This window comes from Oryza sativa, chromosome 12 (assembly GCF_034140825.1).
Source record: "Oryza sativa Japonica Group chromosome 12, ASM3414082v1".
Classification (NCBI taxonomy): domain Eukaryota; kingdom Viridiplantae; phylum Streptophyta; class Magnoliopsida; order Poales; family Poaceae; genus Oryza; species Oryza sativa.
The window spans coordinates 2448651-2466235 of NC_089046.1; the positions used below are offsets into that span (position 1 = coordinate 2448651).

General features: G+C 45.7%; 2 protein-coding genes and 1 non-coding gene across 3 annotated transcripts; all 3 read right to left on the reverse strand.

The window, feature by feature from the left end:
- Positions 1-3188: 3188 nt before the first annotated feature.
- On the reverse strand, positions 3189-7297 carry LOC9266460 (RING-H2 finger protein ATL2). Its single transcript, XM_066306566.1, has 5 exons — positions 6877-7297; positions 5214-5523; positions 4957-5017; positions 4193-4371; positions 3189-3630 (listed from the first exon to the last, which is right to left on the reverse strand). The coding sequence occupies exons 1-5, from the start codon at positions 7197-7199 to the stop codon at positions 3541-3543; spliced, it is 963 nt and encodes a 320-aa protein (XP_066162663.1). The 5' UTR covers positions 7200-7297; the 3' UTR covers positions 3189-3540.
- Positions 7298-10017: 2720 nt separating this feature from the next.
- TRNAA-AGC (transfer RNA alanine (anticodon AGC)) lies at positions 10018-10090 on the reverse strand. Its single transcript has one exon. It is a non-coding gene; the product is annotated as a tRNA-Ala (tRNA).
- A 554-nt stretch (positions 10091-10644) lies between these two features.
- Positions 10645-12484, reverse strand: LOC4351508 (probable glycosyltransferase 3). The gene has a single exon (NM_001423323.1). The coding sequence runs from the start codon at positions 12226-12228 to the stop codon at positions 10837-10839; it is 1392 nt and encodes a 463-aa protein (NP_001410252.1). The 5' UTR covers positions 12229-12484; the 3' UTR covers positions 10645-10836.
- Positions 12485-17585: the final 5101 nt, after the last annotated feature.

Genomic DNA, 17585 nt, shown 5'->3' on the forward strand with positions numbered 1-17585 from the left:
CATGGGATAAAGGCATTCTTAAATGTTTTCAATATGTTGTCTATGACAAATAGATCCTAGACGGGGTACACGTTATGACATGAAAAAATGATATAATTAAAAGTTTTTTCTCTAATCTATTAGTGGCAACAGATATCATATGTACAATTTAGATGTTATGATCATCTTAGGAAAGATTATTTATCTCTAAAAAGATCATTTATTCATAAAAGCGCATCTAAGATCAAGTATAAGTAAATAGCCCCAATATGCATGTTAAGAGAAATTAACTACTTCCACTGATGAGAAAAAATATATCAATATTTATAACACCAAATTATATTTATCGAATTCAAAATTTAATATGCTTTTATAATATAATTGTTTTGTGTTGAAAATGTTATTATGTTTTTTATAAACTAATTCAAGTAATTTGACATAGACAAAAATTTAAAATGGCTTGTGATTTGAAACAGGAGGAAAAAGGTCATTAGATGTCTAGCATGGTATAAATAATGAGTTGACCCTTTTTTAAAAACATAAGGTGGGATATTTTAATTTTTAATAAGAAATTTTAGTATTTTATTTTATTTATTGGAGGCTTCAGGGTGGATAGATGTAGTCCACAATGCAAGTCAATACGTATATTAAATTATTGATTTAATTTAAAATTACAATAGTTTAGAAATATCATAAATTGAATATACGGTATACAAATTTATGATTATTTTAAAGTATAATTTATGTTTTTTACTATAAGTGCTAGCTTGAGGAGAAAGCTGGCTAGACTGGTTAGGCAAAGTCTATTTTGTGGGAGTTTTTTTTTTCCCGTAAAGATAATTTTGGATTTAGTTGCTATGGAGATAAAAAGACCATAGAAGGAATGGTAGGGAGAGAGGAACAGGAGGGAGGGAGTTTTAGGATTTTCTTTTAAAGGGAGACCTAACCATATAAGATAGTGGATCCATCAATTTAAGTGGAAACAATGGTTAGATATTTTATTTTTATTTGTCACACTTATAGATTTTTTTAATTTATTAAAGTGTTACGTGGCGATCGACTTACAAGTGTTTATGGGCATACCATTAGGCCCAGACATTTGTAGTTAGAACGGCTGCATGATCTAATTTTTAGATAACAAAATATGAGCAATATGGATTTTAAATTTTATATTTCATTATAAATAACACAACAATTGACAAAAACTGAGAATAAAATTGTAACTTGGGAGTTATGATCATTTAGATGTCCGAATTAATTTTTGATATATTGAGTGTTAATTAGAAAATAGGAGAGGAGGGGAGATTCGGAGGGTCGAAGGAGTACATACTGCATTTGTTTTTTTATCTCATGTAGGTAAGGTGTTGGTGGTTGGGATACCAGATTTATTTTCTTCGAGATGGTGATCTAATGGTTAAAATTAACAGGTCCATCAATTCAAAAGAAAGTTTACGGTGTGATTATAGAATACAACGTGACGATCTAGAAGAATGCCATGTGGCGGCCGAGAGCGTTTATAGGAAATTTAATTGGTTTTTAGTATAAAAACTCATTGAGCTTCCTATAAACACTCTTAGGCCATCACGTGACACTCTTATAAACGCTCGTAGATCACCACATGTCATATCTCTAAACTAAAAGTAATATTAAAAATTCTGAAAAAAAGAAAAATATCTAAATCTGTATAATGTGATTTTATATCTATTAACACTTCCTCCTAAACTCCCGTTGTGTACTTACTATACGCGTAGTAGTAGTACTGTTTGCCGAAGGTGTAAACGAAACGTACTGTTTGCAAAAAAAAAAAAAAAAGGCGAAACAAATAATACTTACGTATAGTAATGTATGTACGCCAGTGGAAAAAAAAAAAGGGAACGTACATACCCTGCCCGATCCTCACCTGATCCCAATGATGGTGTACGTTCTCCTCCTATTTCTTTTTCTATATATTAGTTATAGCAAACACGTCATTTTTTTTCAAAAAAAGTGGGATACCAGATTTATTTTTTTATGGAGATCTAATGGTTAAAATTAACAGGTCCACCGATTTAAAAGAAAATCGACGGTGAGATTATAGAATGCCACGTGGCAATCTAGGAGCGTTTGTAGGAGGCTACATGGCGACTTGAGAGCGTTTGTAGGAAGTTTAATGGACTTTTAGTATATAATAGAAGATAGATAGATGTCGTTCTCTCAATTTTTCGGTGATGTGCATCCTGAAAAATTGGATTGTTTGAGACTTAGGAAAGGATGTTTTATATGGTTTAGCCTTGCATGTTTTGTAAACCAGTTTACTACAGCACATGGGTAGGAACAAAAGCAATGGGCTCTCACTCTTTACCCCTATCATCCCTATTACTGTCCAAATATATTTGCATTCTCTGTTTGATCTATTCCATTCCTGCAAGTCGCTAAAACTTTACTGGTTACTGGTTAGACATTTCTATGAATGCAATAATGCTTCAACGAAACAAATTATAATTATAGTGTCCATGAACTAACAAAATCCCAGCAGATGGCATCTTTCAAACTTTAGAACAACAGTTTTCAGCCAGTGGCATATTATATCATGTAATGTAATGGCCCGTTAATTTGACGTCATAATTGTGGAAGTAGGATGCCCATTGTCCTATCACCAAACCTCATGTGGATAATAATAGTTGGCACATCCATAACACATGAAAATTTCTAGGAACATGTAAATTTTCCCATTACGCATCATACTTTTGTAAGACACTGAAATCATCAAATTTCAGTACTTCAAATGCTTCAACTAGATCATTTTTTTGAAAAGCATATCACATCGACTAGGACCTTTTAAACCAACCATCAAGTGGGCTCTTCTTTTTTACCCCATATACAACCGTGAATACTATGATACATATCTGCCGTTGCTTGCTATGAAGGCTAGAAAGATACCACTCCAGCATCTCTTAAAGAGAAAGTGAAAAAAAAAAGATAAAAAGTGATCACACCGCCCCCCTCTCCACATTACAATTTAAATGACAATGTAAATGGCTTCACATGAAAGCATTGTTTACCATGTTGTACTTCTACTAGTAAGCACCAAACATAGTCATTGCAAACCTGCTTTCGCCAAAGTTTCAGGCTTTCAGCGGTAAGCAGCTGTGAGATCATAAAAACTGTTTAGGAATTAGTTAAACCCATCATTAAGACCGAAAAGAAAAAGGGAGAAGAGTATCAGCAGCCAAAAAGATCATGGAAATTTTTATTCCAGGATTACCCTAAACATCTGAACTGAATTTACTGTATAATATAGCTGGATTACAACTAGTCAGCTACAACAGCTCAACACAATAGAATGTAGCAGAAGAAGCAGTAATGGAGCTTAGCTCCAACATGACACCTGCATATAGATCATAGATGGATGGGTACCTGAAAAGGGACCATTTATACAATGGATGATGGATGTTTGAGCCTTGATAGACAGTCCATATCATCATGATGCTGGCGGTGGGAAATCGATGATGACGACTTTGTCCATTGCTGCCATGAACGTGCCTGCAAACTCCAGGTGTTTCTCACGGCTCATGTAGCTCGTCAGATCTTCAGAGCTAATTCCCGAAGGTCGGGGAGAAGACATGAGTGAAGCCCTGCGTCAGCATCTCTTGGTTCAACACGACTTTTCCCCTGCAAAAATGTGACAGATCCAACGAGTTTGCATAACGAATTTTAGCTGTTTCAAGACTGAAAATTACAGGTTTATTCAGATACTGACACTGGTGGTCTTCATCTTAATTCTTAGGCAAATTTTATCAGAATGTACTGAACTTCAGCTAGATTCAGAGCAGAAAACTAAGTCTGAAACTCTGAATACAACAGGGGTCGATGTAGTATTATATCACTTTGTCAGAGGATTTCACCATGTCCATCTCTGAAAAAAGCTTTGGTCATGCCATGCAGGATGTCATCCACCACGGTGCCTGCCACGAACATCACCAGGCAAAAGGTTCTTGATTTCCACCATGGCCGAAAAGCGCAAAGCTCCCAGCCTTCGGTGCCTTCTCGCAGAGTGCGATGATCACCACCATGCTGGCCACCATTTTAAGGGCAGAGTGAGTGAGAATTCTGCTCCGGCGAGGACCACCACCACCACAGACATGAACCACTGTAAAGCTCACTAAGGCCTTCCTTGGCAGTACACTACTACACTTGGTTGAATCATTTCTGCATAGATGGTCAGCGCACACACTGTTGCAGCAGGGAAGAAGAACCATTGCTGCTGCTGATGCTTTGAGCACACAAAGTTCAGATCTATTGTATGAGCCATGATTGGACCGGCCGACATCCATGCGTGGACAAACATATAGGCTGTTCTTCTGCCACTGGAGGCCCCTGGCTTCAGAAGAGATATCATATCACCATCTGAACCTGAAACTTCAGATCTTGGATCAGGAATTCAGAATTATTCAGCATTGTGCTGGTTCCCACCAATGGAGGTCATGTTTGATCGACTAATCCCAGAATCACACCAATTGGGCCATTCTACCATACTGTTGGTGCCATCAGACTCGACAAACATAGGACAATGAAGCCACATGCTGCTGCTGCAGTATGAATAGCAGCCACTGTGTGATGTCTGACTAAGCTCTCCCCAAGTAGATCGAAACAAGATGGCAAATTGGCCACTGATTTAGATGCTGTTCAGGAAGAATTTCTCCACGAACTGATGAGTGCGAAAGCCCCAACTTGCCAATAGACATGCATCAAGTTCCTCTCAAATGATCTGATCAACGAACTAATCAACGAGTACTTCAACCTGTTTGCCGGTGGAGTTGTAGGAATGTAGGTACTTTTTTTCTGTGTGATTTTTTTTGCAGGTGTGCTGTTGTTAATAGTAAGCCATTGAATTTGAATACAATGGGATCTTGAATATGATGACAAACAAATGTGGTTTTCTTTACAAGAAACCTGAACGGTTTCTCATATTTACATCAAAACCGCTCCAAAACTAACCTATGACAGCAATCCACGGATCCCCCTGTGTCGATGTTTCTAATATTACAGGTAGTTTCACCTGGCAGAGAGCAGACAGAACAGCAGAAATTTCAAGCAGCTAGTTGCAGGGTCCTAGCTTAGTGGATCATGATCTGTCATGAATATGAGGACTCTACTGTTTTTGCTGGTTGTTATTTTTCACCAGGGGGGTTAACTTCTGATGATGGCAAGCTATTCCCCCCTTCCGCCGGTGGAGTATATAATGTCCGATTCACCTGGTCAGGTTCATTTCTGAGAACCTGCGATGTCCTTGGCGAATGACCTGTTCCGACGAATAGGCAATTGCATTGATCTGATCTTGATGCTTCAGGAGAACATGGAGGTAATGGTATTATCACTGCACTTGGTACAGGAGACATCGTGTGCTTGCTATCAGGGTAGTCGCACAACGAAATTCTACAAACTGGGCATGTTGAATGGTGCATTAGCCAAATATCTATGCAGGCCACGTGAAAGCCGTGGCCACAGTAGGGAAGAACACGGAGCACATCTTTCTCTTCGTATTCTGCAAGACAGACTACACACCTGCCAGTGATGAAGCAAACAGTTCAGAATCTAGGCTTGGTGGAGTTGGGAACAATTAGTAAAAATCGTATACAGTGTCATCTCATTATTTCTACTTTATTTAGTACAAGACCATAAGAAAGCAAACAACACCAATATAACAGAAGCATCTCACTCCAGATAACAGTCAAATGCATCAAACAATCAAGCTAATCCTCAATAGCAGTACCAGCATTGTCTTTCAAAAAGAAAACCTTGCTATTAGCACATCAAGCACAGATGAGGGGGTTTAAGTGTTTGACCCACTTGATGACAGTGACCCATCCTTACCCAAGAGCAGTTAAAATTTTGTATTCCTTTTGATTGATATAGTAGCCTTAGCTGTTCAGTAGCAATGCAAGTTCAGGGATCTCAGGACTCATAGTCAATCTCCAATCAAGCACAATAATCAAGACTTCGGTACTGAAGCAACTTTTTTTTTCCTCAGGGACCAACACCAACATGGACCTAGTTAATCTATCACATAACTTTTTTTTTTCCTGCACGGTGCTGTTTTTTCAAGATGTTTTAGTAGCAGTTGTTTATGACTATGGCTTGCCATGATCAGATATGTATGATACCAGGAAGTGAATAGAAGCAAGCAGACACTTCCCAAATCTCAGTACAGAAAATGCTAAAGGCAACAGCTAATTTTAGGCAACAGGTTGAGTGACTGTTGCTCACAAATTAGCGGTTGTCTAGCACGGCTCAGTAACTGAGCTTCTCACTAATATTAGTAGCTCATAGTGCAGTGTAAGCAACAGTCACATTCAACACTTGCAAACTGAACCATGTGACATACCCAAATCCTCCCCCAAGAATAACACTACTAGTAGTACTACTAGTTGCATGTTCACGCATACGTGAAGAATGAGAGAACACCAAATGAAAGTAACATCCGCAAGATTCCCCCAACTAAACAGTGATAATGACAAGTGCCGAAGCAGAAAGTATCCAATCCTAATTTTATAATGGGTAGCAGATCCCCTTTCCTCACCCATCCTGAGGGCGCCCTCGCAACTACGAAGACCACAATTTCAACGCCACTACTCACTTCCCCCCCAATAATCAAGCTAATACTGATATAGTAGTAGAACGTGCGGAATCTGGTTGTGAAAGTTCCACTCAAACCGCAGGTTCCACTCGTGATTGGATTCACCCAACGAACGAACAATCAATTCAATTCAATCCCCAATGCAATTAAACAATCGGAGTAGCTGCGGCGCCGCAACACCGCAGAATCGAAGCTTGGATTCGACGCAAACGCGACGGCGTACAGTAGCACGGGCGGAAAACGAATCGGCGATGCGGGGGGAAGGCGAATCGAGGACTTACTGGGTAGAGGCGGAGGCGGAGGAGGAGGCGGCGGGGGAGAAGGCGCGGGTGGGGAAGGCGGCGACGGCGGCGGGGTCGAGGCCCCCGGTCCCGGAAGCGGCCCCGGCGGCCGACGAGGGCTGGTGGTGGCCGTGGCGGTCGACGTAGATGGAGAGGACCCCCGATACGGCGAGAGGGGAGGCGCGGCGGAGGCGGGCGCGGCCGCGGCGTCGCCTGAGGAGGGCGCAGGCGAGGCGGGAGCAGACGAAGACGATGAAGAGGACGCTGACGCAGAACCCCAGCAGCGTCAGCACCATGCTCCTCGACACCCCCGCCGCCGCCATGCCCGCCGCCGCAGTGCCGATCCCGCAACGGCGCCGCCTCCTCCTCCGCTCGAGTCCACTACTACTCACTCGACAAAAGCGAGGCTACATGGATGGATGGGATGGGGATTGGTTGAGGTGGAATTTTATGGAAGTTGATGGGATGGGATGGGATGGTGGGAGGTGATGCGATTTTGCAATGTCAACCGCCGCCGCCGCGGAGCAGCGATTGCGTTTTCTCGATTCGATCGGGTGATGGTGGTGGTGGTGTAGTGGTTTGTGCTACGCTACTGTTGGTGTTGGTAGCTTTCACGGCTGCGGCTGCAACGGATGGATGGATGGAGCGCGACGTACTAGTAGTAGGAGTACCAGCCTACCAGGGTGGGATGCACCAAGGATGGGTGATGTTGATGACACCATGTCAAACCCACGTACGCAAATACTCTCTCTATCCTTAAAAAAAAATTAACCTAAAAATATCCTGATTTGTTGTTATAGGAGAGGTCACATCTCTTTTAAGATTAAATTTTTTAACGGAGGGAGTACGCAATACCAAGTTTAGTAACGCTCGAAGGAGAACAAAGCTTCGCTCCTAACGCTACGTGAACGAACCTTTTTAAGGTTGTGTTTTTCTCCCATTTTCCCAACCTACATCTCTCGTTTTCCGCATGCATGCTTTTCAAACTGCTAAACGATGTGATTTATATAAAAACTTTTAATATGAAAGTTGTTTTAAAAAATTATATTAATCTATTTTTCAAAAAAATAGTTAATACTTAATTAATCATGTAAAAATACGAGCTTCGTTTTGCGTGCCGGGGAGGAGGGAAAAAGGTAAGATACGCCTAATTGGGCTATTAAAACACGCACTCACCCCAGAGAGGGAAAAAAGGTAAGATACGCCTTGACCATTATTAAATCAATCACTGTGGAGTAGAATTTTTTTTTAAAAAAAAGTGGTGGGTGCTCATATGGTTGCATCCAATATATTAGTATGGAGTATATATGGAAAGAACTTCATCGTCTCACCTCACATGTTCTCAGCTTGAAACCGTCCGAATACGACAACTTCTTGGACCAATTGTCTTTGAGTATTCATGCCATGTCATCAAAGTTTCCGTTGCATTGATACGAAGATGTAGTTGTGCCATCCCCCTCAAGCAGCAGCATCACCGGTCGTGCAATGGTAATCGTTATCTGCATTGGTCATCTTCAGATACTCAGGTTCTTCTCTGCCAATTTCAAGTACCATGCCACGTCTTCTTTCAGTTGCCACTATCGTCTGTTTTTCAACTATTTTTGTTCTCCTCTAACCGTGGATCGCACTAGTATTTCTTCCTCTACGCTGCTCTATGTGTCGCAACCAATTTAGAGGTTGTCTCTAGTTCCCTTCTGCTCTCCTTTGACAATAGTCACGGCTCATATTGGCCTCCAACCTAGCTTGTGCGGCATTGCCAACACCACTACAAGCATTTGTCTCAGGTTACCTCTGGGCCTAGCAAATCCAGTGTGGCATCTTGTCATCCACAGTTTGAAAGCATTGGCCATGCGATGTCATCTTCCTAATTATTGGCGCGATCGTGACACCATACAGTCTTTATCTTCAGTGCGTTGACATGCACCTTGGTCTACGGTGCCATTGCACGCACTCGTGACCACTCCATGGCACTCATTATGTATTTTATGGCTTGGCAGATAACTTATCATCGGCATCCGGCTTTGACTGCCTCGTCCACTACTACTATACACACAGCTATCTATATCAGAGCTTATCAATCTCTTCGCTTTGGTTACCTTGACAATGGAGGACATAGCTATCATTGTTGAGTACTCTCGTTTGTTCCTTCTCTGGTCTTAATATCCACGATACTCACACTTGGAATACAGGGATGTTAGAGCCTATGTGTAGGCCTCTAGAGTATCCGGTTATTATGGTGAAACGGATTAGTTTTTATCTATATCTTTTGGATTATTTGAGATTCAAGTCATGTTATCTGACATATACCGATCTTATGAGACTAATAAAGTCAGTCCATGTTATAGGCAGACATCTTCTTGTACAAGCTTTCACATATATAGCTCAAGTTTATAACACTTGCAATGTAAGAAAAACGTCCAATGAGGAAATTAATCAAATGAACATAGCGTATATAAGACTATCAATATGAAAAAAAAACCCGAAGATATGGGATCTTATGTTAGCAAGGAAAAAAATTAGAAAAGTGAAATTTGAATGAAAAGAAAATAAGCTTATAGCACTACGCAGTACTGCAAGCTTTGATATAGCTCAAGTCTGTAGCACTTGCGATGTAAAAAATATCCAGGAGGAGGAAATGAAACGTACATAGCTCAGGTTTACAGCACTTGCAAATTGCAATATAAAAAAAATGAAGTTTTTGGATCTTGTGTTAGCAAGTAAAAAAAATGAAAAGTGAAATTTGCTGGGGAAAAGAAAATAATCTTATAGTACATGCAGTATAAAAAACGAAGTTATGGGATCTTGTGTTAGCGAAAAATAAATGAAGAGTGAAAAATTGCCGGTGAAAGAAAATAACCTTTTAGCGAGGGGAAAAAAGGAAGAATAATGAAATTTGCAGGGAAAAGAAGAGAAATTAGAAAAGAGAAGGAAAAAGGAAAGTGAAATTTCATGAAAAAAGGAAAGATTTTTGGAGATGCTGCACTGCTGCAGTAAAAGAAGAGAAATTAGAAAAGAGAAGGAAAAAAGAAGGGAAAAGTGAAATGAAAAATAAAGAAAGAAAATTGGAGATATGCTGCAGGAAAAGAAGAGAAATTAGAAAAGAGAAGGGGGGAAAAAAGTAAAAGTGAAATTTAAAAAAATTGGAGATGCGGGGTATCGATCCCCGTACCTCTCGCATGCTAAGCGAGCGCTCTACCATCTGAGCTACATCCCCGATGTGTTAGTGATTTCGTAAAAGTTTTACATAATCTCTGCGTCATCGAGATGCAGACAAGGAGAGTTTGTCCCTATGCACACAAGCGCAACGAAATTACAAATAATTGGCCCATTGAACATAAAAAAAAAACAAACCAAACAATTCAACCTTTTTGAGTCATGGGAAAGCATGTGTCCATTTTCTCTTATCCTACTTTCATTTTTTGTCCCTTAATCCAAATACAGAACCAAACAGCAGCAGATGGTATCATTATCGTCATCATCACTATGCCCGCTGCCTAATAAAGAACCTGAAACGAACATTCAACAAACACATACCAAAAAGAAAACTTGTACTAGCATCGATCACACATTTGATTATCTCCATGCGTAATTCAGAGCAAAAATTCCGCTCTCTATCTTGGCGTCCATCTTGAGTCATGAAACTTCACAATATTACAAATCATTCGCGCGCTGAACCTAAAATTAATCAAACCAAACAAAACAATTCAACCTTTTTGAATCATGGGAAAGCATGTGCCCACTTTCTCTTATCCTGTTTCATTTTGTCCCTTAATCCAAAAACAGCAGCAGATGACTTGCTGCGGCAACAATTACTGTATCATCATCATCATCATCATCATCATCAGTTCCTAATAAAGAACCTGAAACGAACTGTATTTGATTCAACAAACACATAAAACAAAATCTGTAGCATCGATCACACATTTGATTATCTCCAAGCTTAATTCAGATAAAAAAAATTCAGCTCTCGATCTTGGCGTCCATCTTGAGCGCGGCCTCCTTGTTGACCAGCGGGTTATCCGTCCGGTTCGCCACCCGCCGGACCCGGGCGCTCGCCAGCGACCGGTGCCGGAATCCGTACAGCCGGAGCACCTGGTTGTCGGCGAAGTTGAACGCGCGCTCCATGCCGCCCAGGCAGCGCTCCCGCGGGTAGTCACCGTAGCCGCCGCACGGCTTGCACCCGACGAAGTGGGTGACGAACGGCCACCGCTCGTCGCCGAGGCCCGGGTGGTGCCTCTCCATCATCTCCTCGTACTTGTCCACGAGCCCCGCCCAGAATCCATGGAGGAAGTACTTGTCCTCCACGTACACCTTCTCCATCCACCTCTCCTTTTGCGTCAGCAGTATGTGGATCAGCGCCGACTGGTCGTCCGCCTCGAACGCCGGCCGCCCCGTCAAGCTTGCCGTCAGAACCTTCCCGGCCTCGTCGCGGACGCGGCCTTTTGGTCCCATGGGCGCCCACGCGTCGAGCAGCTCGAGTGACCATTGGCAGTTACGGAGGAGGAAGCTGCCGGTGTTGAGGGCGATCCAGGAGCGCTTGGCGAAGAGGAGCTCCGGGTAGCCATGTATGACGAGGTTGCTGGTGTCGTAGCGGGCGAGCGGGAGCTCGAACGCCATGTCGGTGAAGAGCGCGTCGCTGTCCATCCACCACACCCACTCCACCTCCGGGTGGGAGAGCATGAGGCGGCGGAGGAGCGGCAGCTTGGCCCAGTAGCCGGCGAGCTCGCGGTCGAGGTGCGCCATGCTGTGGACGATCTCGATGCCGTGGATGCGGCAGTAGTCGATCTTGTTCTTGGTCGCCTTGAGCAGGTAGTGGTCGCCCGCCGCGTCGTCGCACGGCGCCGGCTGCGACCCGGTGACGAGGAGGATCCTGGGCTTGCCGCGCGCGTCGCGGGACGGGAACCCCGGGTTCCGGGACAGCCATTGCCGCCGCTTGGCGTTCCACCGCGTCACCTTGGGCCCCAGCGTGTAGGTGTGGTTCGAGCTCCTCCTCCTCGCCGCCGTGGCCGTCGTCGTCGTCGAGTTGGTCGTCGTTGTCGTCGACGCGTCGACGCCGAGTGGCTCTTCTTCTTCGTCGTCGTCGTCGTCGTCGGTGTCGGAGCGGATCTCGCGGAGGATGCGCTCGATGTCCTCGACGACCCTGGCCTCCTCGGCGGCCGCCACGGCGTCGGAGCCGCCGCCGCCGCCGACGCCGTAGGTGAGGAGGTTGATGCCGACGGTGCCACGGAGGACGAGGAGCGTGATGAAGCCGCAGATGAGCGTGATCTTGACGTTGTTGAACGTCCTCTGCATCTGCTTCCCCCTCGCCGCCTGCTGCCTCACCGCCGGCCTCCCGCCGCCGGTCACCGCCATAGCTACACACTACTGTGCTCCTCCGCTGCTCGATCGATCGGCGAGCGTCTGGAGATCGATGGAAGAAGAAGAAGAAGAAGTAGAGTTGGGTGGTCTGGTCAATGCGTGCGATCTGGATGGCGACGTGCCGGCGAGTGGGCGGCAACGACGTTTACACCCTCCTCTCGTTTCGATTCGGATTCCGAGCTCGCTGCAGCGGGGGGAATGAGGAAAGTCAGCGGCGCGCGACGCGGGAGCGCGCGAGGTTTGAGGCGGAGGTGGAATATGAAAATGGAAGGAGTGGCAGGCCAGCTTGATTCCTGCTCTGCAATTACCATTTCCTCGCGGAGATCTGCGACTTAATAATTGGGACAAATTTTATATGCGCCCGAGTGATTTTTCTTTCTTTTTTTTTACTGCGGTAGGTTTGCTCTTCGATAGCGAACGGAGGGTGGTCGAGGGCTAGGGGTGGGTGACATGTGGCGGGAAGAAAGGCCATGGAAGAATATTTTAACCTTTTCCCCTTTTTTTTTCGCGGAGAGGAAGAATATTTATTTGTTTTTTTTTGCGGTGAGGAAGAATATTTAAATGTTTTTATTTTACGGAGAAGAATAAGGTTCTTAGATTCCGTTGACCATTTTGTTGTTTCTTGTGCAAGCCATTTTGTTATGCTTTGAATTTGAAGTACCAAATGGGCCGTAGCCTTTCCTGGGCCTGATTGTATACTTCAGGCCCATTTCAGTTGAACCAGTTTAAGCTTAGGAATAAGTTCACTTTTTGATCCTCAAAAGTGATCGAAATCTAATCCGTGACCCTAAATCACAAAACCGGATATCTTGATCCCCCAGCTCTTAAAACCGGTGCAATTTGACTCTCTCAGCGGTTTTGAAGGGCGGTTTCGCTGACGTGGCGCCTACGTGGCAGTATTGACTCGGTCTTCTTTCCACATGGCGTTGGCGTGGCGCTTAGGTGGCATTAGAAATAAAAAAAATATGTGTGGGACCCATTTGTCATTTACTAAAAGTATGGGTGGGACCCACTGACATGTGGGGCCACAAATCATGCTCTCTTCATCCTCCCCCTCTCTCTCTTTCACTTCCGTTCGGCGAGCGGCGGCGGAGGGCAAGCGGGCGAGGGCCGGATCCCCTAGTGGGAGGATGAGGGGAACGGCGGCGGTGGCTCGTGGCAGTGGAAGGACGAGAGGAATGGTGGCGGGCGGGAGGGGAACGGCGGCGGACGGGAGCCGGCGCCGGACCTCACTCCCAGGGAAGACGCTGCTCCGATGACGCCACCATGAGCCGATGGTGGGGAGCAAGCAGGCATCGGGGGAGGAAGATGGAGGACGGGATGGTGAGCTCGAGCTCACCGATTCCAATCCCCTCTGTCTCGCCTCCGTCTTCTCACCGGTTCTCGCTTGCCGCAACACCTTCCTCGCCGTAGCCAAGACGATGAACCTGAGAGCTAGCCGGCGGTGACAAATCGGCGCGCGGGAAGGAGCTAGTGGAGGAAGAGATTGGAGCGGCGGATACCAAAGTCGATGGACCAGCCATGGCTCGACCCCGCCCTTCCTCCTCATCCCTTTACTCCCCGTCTCCTTGCCCACGCTTGCCGCCGCGACGGCCGCGTTGGTTGGCCTCGAGTCCTTCCTAGCAGCGACAGCCGTCCGCGACCTCTCCACCAGCAACGTTCGCCGTCCTCCCCGCCTCGGTCCTCCGCCAACTCTCGGCTTCTTCACCACCCGCCGTCGGGTGCCGTCCTCCTCACAGCCCGTCGCCGGCCTCCTCACAGCCTGTCGCCTGCTGAGGTTGGAAAAGGGAGGAAGAGGGAGATATAGGTGGAGCCTGCCGCCGCCGCCGCCAGCTCCCGCCAGCCGCTGGCCCCCGTCCCATGGCCGCCGCTCGCCGAACGGAAGGGAGAGAGAGAGAGGGGTGGAGGATGAAGAGAGCATGTTTTATGTGGGCCCCACATGTCAGTGGGTCCCACCTATACTTTTGGTGAATAACAAATGGGTCCCACACATTTATTATTTCTAATGCCATATAAGCACCACATCAATGCCACGTGGAAAGAAAACCGAGTCAATACTACCACGTAGGCGCCACGTCAGCGAAACATCCCTTCAAAACCGCCAAGGGAGTCAAATTACACCGGTTTTAAGAGTTGGGGGGGTCGAGATATCCGGTTTTGTGGTTTAGGGTAGGATTAGATTTCGATCACTTTTGAGGGTCAAAAAGTGAACTTATTCCTTAAGCTTATTTGGGCCGAATTCCACTGGTTGTTGCCGATCATGGGGCAGCCACGGCCCACAACCAACTCTCACAATTCCAGGACAAATACGACCGTCTGAAACCGTTGTTGGGTGTTACATATGCTTCGGGCTTCAAGCGCATCACCCAGCTTGCAACAGAAAACAGCAGCAACCAACTCGCAGAAACGAGGCAAACGAGCATCGCAAGAAATGCTGCCTGCCTCCGCTCTCGCCGACAGAGCCATGGGATTTAACACGTACAGATGCTGTAGGAAGCATGCAGCTAGCTCGCGTCAACTTCCAGTCTCAAACAATGTCGCCAGTTGACCCTGCCTGGCTGCCTGCCTCGTACACAGGCAAAACAAAACAAAAAAAACTTCATGTAAATGTACCTGAAGGGCCTACAAGAACAGATGTACTGTGCTACTATTAAGACAGTACTGAAGTACTCGAACGAAAAATGCTATACACAAGACCGTTATGTTCGACTCTTGTACGACCGTAACACAAGCGAGTGCACGACTTTGCCTCACGCCGTCATGCACCAAGCTGTTCTGCCGTTTAGTCGTACACCGGTCGAACAAACAAGTCGGACGTATAGCAAAGTTGTACTCGATTATGTTTGCATTGGACAAGCTACGACAATGAACAATGTATTTCAGTAATGGTGTCATGCCAAACAACATTAGTCGACCGGCTAGCTTAGCTGATCATCTGATGTCTCGCCGAGAGACATTAGGTTCGCAGTGTGTCGACGTGTCGAGTTACCTAAACGCGCTAGGTAGGATATGCGCCGACATGTTGACTCTGCTCGCGCTCCTGCTGAGCTGCTTGCCTCTTACCTAGGAGACGAGTTCTTCGACTGTCTCGAGGGCGCGCAGCGTAGGTAAATAGAACCGTGCCTGCGCTGTAGAGATCGTGGCTCCGAGTCACCGTCCCCTCGCGCCGCACTGGATACGAAAACCCCAAAATCGACCCCTCGCCCCACTGATTCATGTCTCCCACGCTCGGATTTGGTCACTCCTGGGCTTGTATTCTCGCACTTGTTTGGCTTCGTGTGTGAACCTCATTTCCGCCTCGTCATCTCCACCAGAGAAGTCCACTCTCTCATCTTGCAACGCAACTTGCTAGCGCCATCCCTAGACCTCTTCCCACCCTACTTCCTTGGCCGGTCAATTGGATAGGGGATACGGAAGGGAACTCACCACTATAGGCTGCGTAGCCTCGAGGCGTATCATCAGCCTGCACTAGACCTATTCAAATGCATTTGTGAGCCTACACTGCACTGTGAGAGTTGTATCTCAAGTGATCCTTAAGGGCAGTAGTAGTGCAAGGCACACTATGCATGTCTCTGGCCTATTTGTGTGATGAAATTGGCTCGAAAGCCACGCACCTCACAGTGCTCATGACCCAACAAAAAATCGTCGACCACACAACCACCTAACCCTTCATGCTTATCCTCATGCATCAACAAAAAAAATCCGTCACTTCTCCTCCCCATCACCTGCGACGCATCTTCTCCATCGCACCGCTTCTCCCCCAATCCACACCGGCGCATCGATTGATCCTTCTCCGACGGAGATGGCGAGAGGTGAGTGCGGGAACGTGGATGTGAGCGCACTGGCCTTCTCTCTCCCACTTTCCCCTTTCCACTTTCCTAGCTCTCATGCACAACAGCGGCGAGGCCGCAACGGAGAGGATACAGTGTCGTTCGGCTCGTCACCGGCAAGTGCTGCCTGCCCTGATGCCGAGCGGCGATGACGTCCCCGACTTCATCTCCGATAACTATGGGGCAACCCGTGTGTCGTCCCTGCTTTGAGCAGCGGAGGGCGACGATGGCGTCACAGATCCAAAGCGCTGCGAGAGCTCGTCATTTCTCCCTCCTCCCTATCCGCTGGCGCATCGATGTAGACGGAGCTGGACGTGTGCGAGGATTCCAGCGCGGGAGCGATGATGCAGAGCGAGGGAGTGGAGGATTAGAGGGACGACCTCCACAACACAGGCATGGAGGAGGTTCCCTGCGCTGCGCGCCCTCCCTTCAACAAAAAGACTCATCTCCCAGATAAGGGACGAGCGACTAAGCAGAGCACCGCGCTTCGTCGCCACGTATGTACGGGTCCAATGTGGCGCGGGAGGTAACTCGCCACGTCCCTGCAGTGTAAAGGGCATAAGCCTATATAGCAGCTAGAGAAACTCAAACATTTGAATGGCTTACACTGCTATGGCTGTGTTTAGTTCGGCCCAGAGTTTGAAATTTGGTTGAAATTGGAGATGATGTGACTGAAAAGTTGTGTGTGTATGAAAGGTTTGATGTGATGGAAAGTTGGAAGTTTGGAAAAAAACTTTATAACTAAACATGGCCTATATATTGTCATAAGATATAATGTCCTGACAGTAGAGGCAGCAGTGTGCTCATGCATGCATGAACAAATTAATATTTGAGGGCCCTACGAAGCTTTGCAGATGAATATAATCCCCCCTGAAAAGGAAACACCACATGTCTCGCTGAATCCGACCTCAACTGCCACCCCGACAGACACGTCCGTCCTAATAACATGGGCCCCGGCCCTTCAGATTCATCAGATCGACTTTCAGTGAGAAAAAAAGCTGGAGCTCGAACAAAACAAGCGGCTAGCTTCATCACCTTGGTCCATATCGCAATATTGGTCCATCCCATGAGCTAGTATAGCAGAGGAAACGAACAGAGCAAGTTCCAGCTCAGCTAGCTACGGGGCTACGGAAGAATACACACGCATTGTATCTCCATCGTTTGGTCCAGTCACTTGTCCCGGCTACACTTGGACGTACTCGATCATGCTCTCTTCGCATCCACGTCAATGTAGTCCCATCCGTTCAAGATTGCTACTACCTTCATTTCATTTTATATTATAAGTTATTTTAATTTTTTTAAAATGATTAAATTTATAAAAAAATAAAGTAATATTTTTAACATAAAACAAAAAAACTAGCAAAATATATTCATTGTTAGATATAATAAAACTAATTTATTGCTATAAATGTTGCTGTATTTTTATATAAACTTGATTTAACTTTCAAGAAGTTTGAGAGACAGACTATAAGTCGTTTTGACTTTTTTCTAACCAATTTTTTAAAAGTTTGATTAAGTTTA

Bases quoted from the DNA above. Each gene is read 5' to 3' on its own strand.
- LOC9266460 (XM_066306566.1), bottom strand. From the start codon at position 7,199: ATGGCGGCGGCGGGGGTGTCGAGGAGCATGGTGCTGACGCTGCTGGGG. The intron at 5,524-6,876 runs GTAAGTCCTCGA...CATCACTGGCAG, and splicing joins TCCGCCTCCGCCTCTACCCA to GTGTGTAGTCTGTCTTGCAG. The intron at 5,018-5,213 runs GTGAATCGGACA...GCTCTCTGCCAG, and splicing joins TCAGAAATGAACCTGACCAG to GTGAAACTACCTGTAATATT.
- LOC4351508 (NM_001423323.1), bottom strand. From the start codon at position 12,228: ATGGCGGTGACCGGCGGCGGGAGGCCGGCGGTGAGGCAGCAGGCGGCG.